General features: G+C 45.5%; 1 protein-coding gene across 1 annotated transcript; it reads left to right on the top strand.

The window, feature by feature from the left end:
* Positions 1-535: 535 nt before the first annotated feature.
* LOC126546016 (uncharacterized) lies at positions 536-3,006 on the top strand. The gene is made up of 2 exons (XM_050194075.2): positions 536-1,079; positions 2,752-3,006. The coding sequence occupies exons 1-2, from the start codon at positions 815-817 to the stop codon at positions 2,979-2,981; spliced, it is 495 nt and encodes a 164-aa protein (XP_050050032.1). The 5' UTR covers positions 536-814; the 3' UTR covers positions 2,982-3,006.
* Positions 3,007-10,119: the final 7,113 nt, after the last annotated feature.

Genomic DNA, 10,119 nt, shown 5'->3' with positions numbered 1-10,119 from the left:
TCGGAAGTCTCTGGATTGTTATGGATGCTTCTATCCGCTGTCTGTCACCGAACGTTATGTGATCTGATTGCATGTATGCGCGACGCGAATAGTGCAGAAGTTTGTGGAATAGACGCGGGTCCCAGCGATTACTCTGGAACATCCGACGACGGATGTATAAAAGCCAACGCGCCTGTCCCGCTGATCAGATTTTAGACGATCGCCGAGTGTGTTCGCCGCTATCGTTGTTGATTGGGTGCAGCCTGCTTTTGAGGGCACAAGTTCGCCCAATAAAACACTAGTTTCGTTAATCACTGTTTTGCTGCCTTCACCGTCACCGCTACGTGACAATTTTGTTGTTTTTTAAAGATTAATTTCTGCGTAGCGATTGCCGCGGATAATTAGAACGCATGCGACAGCTTGCACGAACGAGGAACGCACGGTTAACTCAGGCTTCCGAGAGCGAGAGCGAGGATGACCTGCCATCGCGGCGAAGCACTCTCCTCTCGCACAACGCCTAGCGCCAGTGCGGCAGCAGGTGCACCCTTTCGTCCACTCTGCTCCGTCGAAGCGCGCACGTGGCTTGGCGTTGCAGCCATTCGGTCTGTGATGGTCTGTGGAAAAGAGATTTCTTTGCTGTATAGTTCAAGGAAGTCTGGGACTGGTCCTGTATACGTCATATGTTCACTCCCCCCTTACGACCTGAGTATGGGTCAACAGTATAGACAAAAGTCATTTGTCAACCACCACCACGCCAGAGCCGTTGAACCATGGAAGCGAGACAAAGAAGAAGAGGAAGACAGCTCGCTCCGCCTCTCAGACGAAGCCAGCAATCATGGACGAGGAGCTCTCGGAACTTGAAAGCGGTGCGGTGATGAGAGACCATATCTTGGATATGATGAACGTTTGCTATCTCGACCTGCTGGACCAGTCGTCGCTTAAGGGCGAACAGCAGCAGGTGACCATGGACATGGGCGCTGATTGGTTGCCTGACACCACCACGCTGCTGCCGACGGCATCGGAAGGCAGCCTACCTCTGCGGCGAAGCCTCCGTCTCACTGCGACTCCCGGTGACAATCGGCGACTGACCGATCAACAAGGTGAGTGGACTTGCACGACCAACAAAAGTGCTTAGAGTTAGGAAGCGCATGGAGTACTCAATACATGTTCCGAATGTTAACCCAAAACGAACATGCATATAGAGGGCGTTAGTTGAAGAAACTCACATTTCTCTACCATTGATCGAGCAGAGCAGCGGTGGTGCCTTCTTTTTGCGGGACTATTACAATGTGCGGTCGTGAACAGCTTAAAGCAGAAGTATTTGCCTATTCACGCTTACGATACTATGCGGGAGTTTCGCAGGCCGCTTGGTCTTGAAAAGCTCAAGGCATGGAAACATGTTGGTACTGTATTGAGGTATATGTGAATATGGTATGCTTCGTAAAGAATTAGGCTAATAATACTGCCAATCTTCCCTATGGTCCGTATCGTGAGGCATATGATATTTCTTTTTTATCTTGCAGTCTATTCACACTACTAAAAACTGTCCTAATGTCCGCATTAAGTAAACATCAGAGACCACTATGTCTTGAGCTACTATACGTATACTTGGTGCATAGACACGCTCCTCCAGCGAGACCCTCGCAATGAAGCCAGTTTTAACGCTCCTGTGAGGCACTGGACTGAGATACTTTAATCACTTTTGTATGTTGCATGTTGCGTTTTTTGTATGTGGTCTGTGTATAACGGTCCCTGTGCGTATCATTTCGAGTTATTTCTTTGCGGATTAGAGTGCTTCTGAGGTACACTTCTGCAGTATTAATTGAAGTTTCTTAATGAATTCTGTTGCCCATCTTAGAGATATAGATGGGTTATAACGTATTTGCCTCTAAAGAAAAGGCAGGCCATTGTTTCGAAAACCGAACGTACTTTTGTCAGGTGTCGTCCAATCATGTTTGGCATGCTAGGAAGGGCGAATCTGCCTGCAGTTTTTATACAAGGCTTGCTGCATATCTGGCAGTATTTCAAGTTTGCGTTTATGCCGTGTGCGAGACACTGTTAGTGCTGGAAAAGAGCATAAATGAATTTAAAAGAGGACTAAGTTGCATGAAAACCAATGCTTGCTGTTGTGCGACCTTCTTTTGCATTTTGAAGGCTATAGCTCCATTTTCCATATGTTAATAGAGAAATTTGAAACATTCATCTCAACAACCTAATTGCGTTAAATTCTCATTATGCTATACATTGCTGCATTCGTAAACTTCTCCTACAGTAGAGGTCTATTAAAAATGGAATTTTAAGATATTCAGGTGAATACGATAGGTATGTTGAAAATATCTCGTTGATACAAGTTGCTCTTTTCTCAGTTTCACCCGCCGTGCTTGCTCAGTGGCTACGGTGTTGGGCTGCTGCGCACGAGATCGTGGGATCGAATCCCTGCCACGGCGGCCACATTCCGATGGAGGCGAAATGCGAAAACACCCATGTACTTAGATTTAAGTGCACGTTAAAGAAATCCACGTGGGCGAAATTTCCGGAGTCCTCTACTACGGCGTGCCTCATAATCGGAAAGTGGTTTTGGCACGTAAAACCCCATAATTCTTTTCTCAATGTCCTCCTATGTTTGGCCTCATCAAATATTGATCCGGACTTACTTTGTCGTTTACTTGAGCGGTATTTCAACTCGCATGTGCATTATGGGACCCTTCATTGTACGGTCTGTTAACGCTTTCGAACAAACAAGTCACGCTGTCGCAATATTTTATTCGGCAGGTGACAGCGCGGCCACGGAGAGCAAGTCCGGCGAGTTAAAGGCCACCGACGGATGGCGATCCTTCCTGAGCAAGGCGAACCGGCCTTTGGTCCTCGTCTCCGTCGTGCTGGCTGTAGCCATCGCGATCGCGTTCGCGTACGCGATCATTACGGCCAGCCGCCTTGCTCCCGATCGCGCGAAGCTGGGCCTGGCGCGGTCATTCAACGACACGGATGCCGCTTTGGGATAAATAATGCACACAAATGCGCATAAAATTTTTTGTTCGAATTATACATTGTAGTCATGAATATGATCTTACACGCATAAATTTCGTGTTCCAATTAAGGATCGCATTTGACTCGAAGATGCTGTAACCAATTAGGATTGCTCTAATAGCGTTCTGAGCTAAGGATATACTGAGTGTCGGATTACAGAACTTAGAGTATCTGGTGAATCTCAACGTCCAAAGGAGCACAGCGGCTGCGAGAGAGTGCGTGCGGTTGACGTCTTTGCCGACAGACAAAGTTATACGAGGTCTACTCCGCGGAAAGGTTTCTACCTGGTTTCTCTTTACGTTCGCCGAAGACTTTGCAGACAAGCGATTTTCGTATTCTGCAGGGGTGTCGGGAATTCAAGTTCCCGGGATTGTGCTCAACAGAAAAATGCCTCGCTCACGGAACCAGCGCAGTGGACACTGTCCAACCCGCTTACAAAAATATACTGGTCATTAAAATATATCAGACATAACAATTGCACACGCGAGCACCGTCTTGGGTAACTGTTCTATGGTAAAACAACTCGCTTACTAGAATCTCTACGCGTCACTTTATCGGTTATCAGAGCGGATATTTGGCTGTTGTGAGTCAGTTTCAAGAGTGAAAAGATGCGCGATACGCCGGCGAAAGCGTAAGCCTCAAGGAAAGCCTTTTGAGGCGCGTTTCACTTTGCGTCCGGCTCCTTTAGGCGCCATGAAAACGAGTCAAATGCAAGGATTGTGCCTTAGCGAGTTTCTTGCATCCAACAAAATCGCCTCCGCTTTAAGCAAGGAAAGTTTACAAAATGGCATTTTTCTGTGAAACGGTGAAAGTTACTTTGGATTGGAATGTTGAAATGTTTACCTTGCTTTTATTCTTCGCGAAACTCGCCTACAACAATTATTCCTCGTAAGGACATTGTAGCATTTGCGAGAGAATATTCTTACATGTGGGTTTGACCGTCACATTTATTAAGTTTTATTATTTTCTGAGCCATTCAAGCGTGTCCAGTGTAATTTAAATTCAGAGGCGAGCAAGACGAGATTCGCCATTACAGATGTTGATGCCGGCTGGTGCAGCCTGTGAGTCACCATCCTGAAATGTTTGGTCAACAATGCTGATGCAACAATGCAACCTCAACAATACTAGATGCTTTTGCAACGAAGCATTCTGAAGCCTCATGCTTATAAGCGATCAATAAGTAAACGAAACCTGTCAAAACAGTTAAAACTTTGTTTGCTACAGAGAGTAGCTGGGACTTTCTGGAGTCGACAACTGAATATCGCCTCTTAGCTACGGCATACAATGGCTGCTATCGAAAATATAACTGCCAATCCACTCCTGTGAGGGTGGTCTGTGAGCGAAGCTGTAGATACGTTCAGCCTAATGTAGGGAAAGTTGTCAAACACTGATCCGATGATGTGCTCCCGTTACCCACATTGCTCTTCAAAGTAATATATGACCCAAACGCACGTTTCAATGGAGTTTAAAAAGCCTTTTTATTTATTACATTGAAATTACTGCTACAACTGCTTTGTGGTCGCTATGATACACACAGGTGTATTCCGTTGTATTGGGGAAATGTTTTTGGCCCACGTTAAATCCATGCATGACCCGTGTACTGTAGTTCGTTGAATCTGATTGTTGAAGTAACCGAGACCAAACTCTTCCACCGATTGGGTGAAGCACTGCTTTGTTGGCGGTTATGAGATGTCTACGTTAAACTCTCTGACAACGATTAGAGGCGAGGGATTGACGGCAACGTATGTGATCGACGCGAAAGTGCGCCCACTACTTCATCAATCATATGATTTGACGGCGTTTCTTATTTTTGCGTTTCGTATTGAAATGGGAGCTGTGCTATGTGTTCTCTTGGTGCCTCTGCCTTTCAAGGGACGAGCCATTGCTCTTGGCCCGGCACTGCTGCCCGGATTCCTCCGCTGGGTTTTCTGTTGACGCGACGGAGGTGAAAAAATTCCGGGATTCCAGTCACAGACAGCCATTGCTGTAAAACCTTTATTCTGTGGTCGCTTTCAGCTTTGTTAGGCGGTTAATATTTTCCCTGAAAGAAACTAGCGAACTATTCGTGCCCGACGCTGCATTTTTCCCCCCAGAAAAGCGATACGCGAGAAATAAAGTTCGTGCCCAATTTGAACCGATCGATACAATGGGGTTGAGCAGTAAGAATAAGTTCACTAAAAAACATTGCACATATGGGTCCACTGCACGCCGCTACTTTTTCTGTTGTCTTAATATAGGATATACCGTCAACGTCTAGGCTGTTTTTTAATATTCACAATACGTTCCATACACATTTTCAAACAGATCCATGGAAGAAAATTTTTTTTTTCGGACAGTAAAATATTTATAGATGGTACACTTTTTTGCCGTCTCCCAGCGGGTTACGCGAAAAACACGAGCAAAAGAAAGATTAAACTTTTTAACCCAAGCGGAAGTAGGTCTGTTTCATTGTTTTAAAGAAAAGATAATGTGCTTTTATCTCCCTTGCCCGCCTTGCGAAAGTCTCGTTGTAACTAAGGCTATGATTTACGCAATGTACAAAGCATACGTGTGCTTCGTCATTTACGTCTGTATGCGGGGAAGATTTAGCAGAGGATTTAGCATTGCCAGCACAAATGCGCGGCCTAGTGCGGCTCGGTGGTTCGTCGCCTTGTCGCTAATCACGAGTCCAAAATGCCACATTCACCTTCATCATCCAGCGATTAAAGAAGACTAAATTCCATGCTCCCCCACGAATCAGCAAAACCGCACCCATTAGTTTGTACACCGTTACACAGTTTTCCAGAACGGCATTCTCAAGCGGCGTACTACTTTCAAACTGAAACCTTCGCCGAGCACATCGCCTCTTTTCGCGGTGATGTGCGCTTCAAATATGGGCCAAGTGTCCTAATTAATTGCTCATGCGTTCTCGAATATTCGACTGAAGCATCTAAAACAACCTTGCATTGTATTGCTATACACCGGATTCGTAGCGTCCACAAGGAAACGGGTCTCGCGTGAGAAATGGAAGCACAGTTGCTAGTGTTGTTCGCCAAAGCTGATAAACGTCCACGCACGCAGCTAATCAACACGGTGGTTGCTCCGTTCGCAGTGCCTTCTTGCTTCGAGCGTGCGCACTGAAACTGTGCGAGTCAGATTGCACATGCGTGTCCCTCGAAAAGAGAAAACAAACGTGATTGGCAGTTAGGTTGAGGGTCAGGAATTGTTCATTCCGGGAGACCTGTTTTGTGCAGCTAGCAGCCGCAAGTATAAAATTTTCGTAGGATATCTGCGGGCGCGGCGGTCAGCCATGCTGCTCAAGTCAGAACTCCACGACCAACTTTGGGTCGTCGAGCAAGCCATGGAGGCCGTACAGGACTGACAGCTCCTAGTGGCCATCTCGGCGGCCCCCGGCCCGAGCCTTTCAATCGCCGGGTTCCAAATGAAGTTATCTCACTCATTCATACATATCATAAGAAGCCAACAAATACTGACACCAAGGACAACATAGGGGAAATTACTTGTGCTTAATAAATGAAATAAAGAAATGATAAGTTAATGGAAATTAAAGTGGATAACGAAGGTCTTGAATCCGGCAACATTGATGCCTTCAGGTAGCATGTGTGGGTTTATTGACCAGTTGCCTTCACCCAAAAATATCACGTTCTCGTGACGCCTGCGGCAAAAAAGGACGTTCCACGTCCGCCGCCAAGGTCTGTGAGTGGTGGCGCTGGCTAACACTCCAAGGGTTCCACTAGGACATATAAGTACCCAAGAAAGTGGATGGCAAAACAGCGCTGTGGTAGCTCAATTGTTAGAGCATCGCACGCGAAATGCGAAGGTTGTGGGTTTGGTTCCCACCTGCGGCAAGTTGTTTTTTCATCCACTTTAATTTCCATTAACTTATAATTCCTTTATTTCATTTACTAAGCACAATTTCCCCTATGTTGTCCTTGGTGTCAGTGTCTGTTGGCTTCTTATGATATGACTAATAAAAATCGGGCTCCTCGGTTAACACCCTTTCTTCTCGTTCATTCATACATAGAATTTTGCGCGTGTTCTTTCTCACTCGCTCTCCCAGCACTGCTTCATACATCTAAAACAGAAAATGGAAATAAATTTCCCGATGCTTTCCATGAATTCATTACCATATGGATTCAGGTAGCTGTGAATAACAAAAACTGGGCCCCTCGGTTTTCCCTCTTCTAGTTCGTCGCAACTACTAGAAGCACCGGTTCATGCTCGAGCGTCTACGGTGCTGAATTGCCGTCAGTGTGTTGGACGTTCTCAGAAAACCTCGCTCGCTTGATACCGCGTGCAGATTCAATTGTGGCACTGCATTTGAAACTGGGCAGAAGGTCTCGAGCACTTATGACCTGTCTAGCTTGGAGCTGCTTTGGACAATTTTTTCTCATTTCCCCACACACACAAAAAAAAATTCCGGCTCTTGGACGAGTGTTTGCGGTACCATTCATCAACACTATTTTTTTTTTATCGCCTGCAACTTACGGACAGCCAATCCAAGCGATAACGCAGCTGAAGCGTTGCTAAGACGTTGAGAAAGTGCGAAGAGAAAAAATTCGAACATAATTCATGTTTTCTTGCTGCATTGAACAGAGAGAAAAGAACAGACGCACACAGCGCGGAACTGCTTTATTTTTCCGAGCGCAGGTATAAATGCACATTGAGTGAAGAAAGCAGGAAAAGACAACAAAAGCAAGACAAAAGATGTGCAATTTGCAAGATACGTCCCGCCGCACGTGTCACCTAATTTGCCATGGGAAATCCCGCTTTTCTGGATAAAAGAAAGCGAGCCAAAACTAGCATACTCGCTACATAGTTGCGCACTTTCTTGCGCTTGTATGATTTCTGCTTCATTTTTCAAGGAGAAATGAAAGAAGCGCAAGAAATTTTGGCAGTGGCGGAACTGGGGATGACGATCTGGTCTCACGGCGATAAAAATCGTCGTTGTGTGTCGCCGATTACCAGGACGGTTGTCGCCAGCGTAACGGAATGGACCGACGGAGGGACAGGGCAAACCCAATATCGAACACTTAACCGTGGTCGCAGCAGAACGGCAAGCAATATCATAAGAGGCAGGTATCCTATAAAATATTGCACGATATCTTTAGCGCGAAATGTATAAACGCTCATATATTAATTGTCAAGAAAACCAGTCATCGACGCAGCGCTACAGAAGAGGCTCTGGCTGAGCAGTTGCGTTCAGACAAATTCACAACGGTTGCCGCGATCTCTTCTTCTCTCAAATGTGGAAGTGACCAGAATACTCAACCAATCCTCCAGCGACAGATTCAAAATATTCTGGATGAGCATACAGTGATAGAGGTCGTTTGAAAGCCAATGCTCAAAAAGAACAAGAAATTGATCTTTCAAGTGAATGAGCGCCAAAGCAAGGTTAGCAACTCCCTTAACAGCGGTGCTCAACACAGGAACATCACACCTTTTGAAATTAATTGCTCTACAAGGTCGAGAGAAAGGTGACCTCAGCCACTTCAGTGTGCACTTACGTCAAATCCTGCACAAAGGTGCCTGCTGGTGGAGCACATCCAATAGCCGGCAACATTCCTGGAGCATCTATGCGTGCGCTTAGATATGCAGCAGCCTTAATCCTATTTATCATGGTTTGTACGTGTGCATGGGTAACTGGGTAGCGAATATCTTTCTTAAATATCCGTATTTACTGTTTTTGAACGTGAAACTTTTCAGTAGAACCGCAGATTGAGCGAATTGGTGGATTTCCAGAATATTCAGACAGTGCTACGACCCAAGGCAAAGAAAAGCGAATGGGACTCGCACGGCGGTTAGCACTTACAACTGCATTTATTGGCAAAATACAATTGCTTTTTGAAACCTTGCATCAAGTGTGCGCGCGTGCTCGATGTGAATAACAGCATTTTGAATTCCCAAGACATTGCGTCGTGGTCGTGGGTGATAATAACACCGTTGTTCAGCCCTGTTCAACATGCCCATTACCTTCAAAAATAAGGCTACGAGAGTTTGACTAACACAGCCACTACCTTTTCTCATTATGTGAAATGCTTTCGCCAATTCTCTTGTACTCTTATCACTGTGCACAAACAGTATTTTTGTGTCATTGAATAACAGTTTACACTCGCATTCGAAGCAGTGCTTTGCCAGGATTGCAGATTTCTTGTCTGAAGAATTCTGGTTCTCCTATAGCTTGCCATTAATGCAACTGCCTGTCTGCTCAATGTACGCAATGCCGCAGGACAAAGTGATGTGGTAGAGAACTGCAATCTTACAGGGGCGGGCTTCTTTCCATGGTGTATTTAGAGCCTGGAGTTCTTTCCTATTAGTTCTCTCTTTGTATGGACAGCTGCTTACACCTTACCAGCTTTATTAGGAGTTGAAAACAAAGCCTTGACACAACATATGGCCCTACCTTTTTAAATCTGTGTGTGAGAGTGAACTTAGGGCATCACCGCTATTTTACTCCTTTCAACCGGACTACTACGCCACTCCAAGCCACGTTTAGAGGGTGGTAACTTAATGAGGATTTTGCCTGCACATGTGACAAGGAGTGAGTCCTTCAAACCAGCCTTCCTGCATGGATGTACTTGTGCCTCGCGACAAGTGCTCATCTTATGGCAACAAGATTTCTTCACTACCACACCCAAGCATCCGGTAACTATCCAATTTCTTACAAGTTTTGAGTGACATGACCTGTAGTTTAACAGGGGCTTCTCGCTCTTAGGGGAGAGCAGCCAATAGGTCATCCTGTTCGGAGGTGAGCTTTAAATCTAAGTGTAGCAGTATTCTATGTTGTGGAACTCCATGCGTGAATTTGAGCCCGGAACCGTCTTGTATAAAAACATTGAGAGCACGTGGCACACTTTCAGTCTCGAGGGAATCGACAATTAGCCACATTAGGATAAAAGTGAAGGAAGATGAACGCGAAGAAAAACTTGGCGGGTGAATTCCTGCGCATTTTTAGCTGTGTAGATGATTTTCTTGTGATTGTCGAATCCCTATTGCACCGGAACGCTGAATTCTATTAATGCGCAAAAGAAGCAGCTTGCCTCATTTACGATGACGCATTTTAAAGAAAACACGTGAATAACTCTTGCATTTATGTAACGGTAACAACGCAAA

The sequence above is a fragment of the Dermacentor andersoni genome, chromosome 10, assembly GCF_023375885.2.
Source record: "Dermacentor andersoni chromosome 10, qqDerAnde1_hic_scaffold, whole genome shotgun sequence".
In the NCBI taxonomy this organism is placed as follows: Eukaryota; Metazoa; Arthropoda; class Arachnida; order Ixodida; family Ixodidae; genus Dermacentor; species Dermacentor andersoni.
The sequence above is the reverse complement of the archived record's forward strand: the minus strand, read 5'-3'. Positions and strand labels throughout refer to the sequence as shown.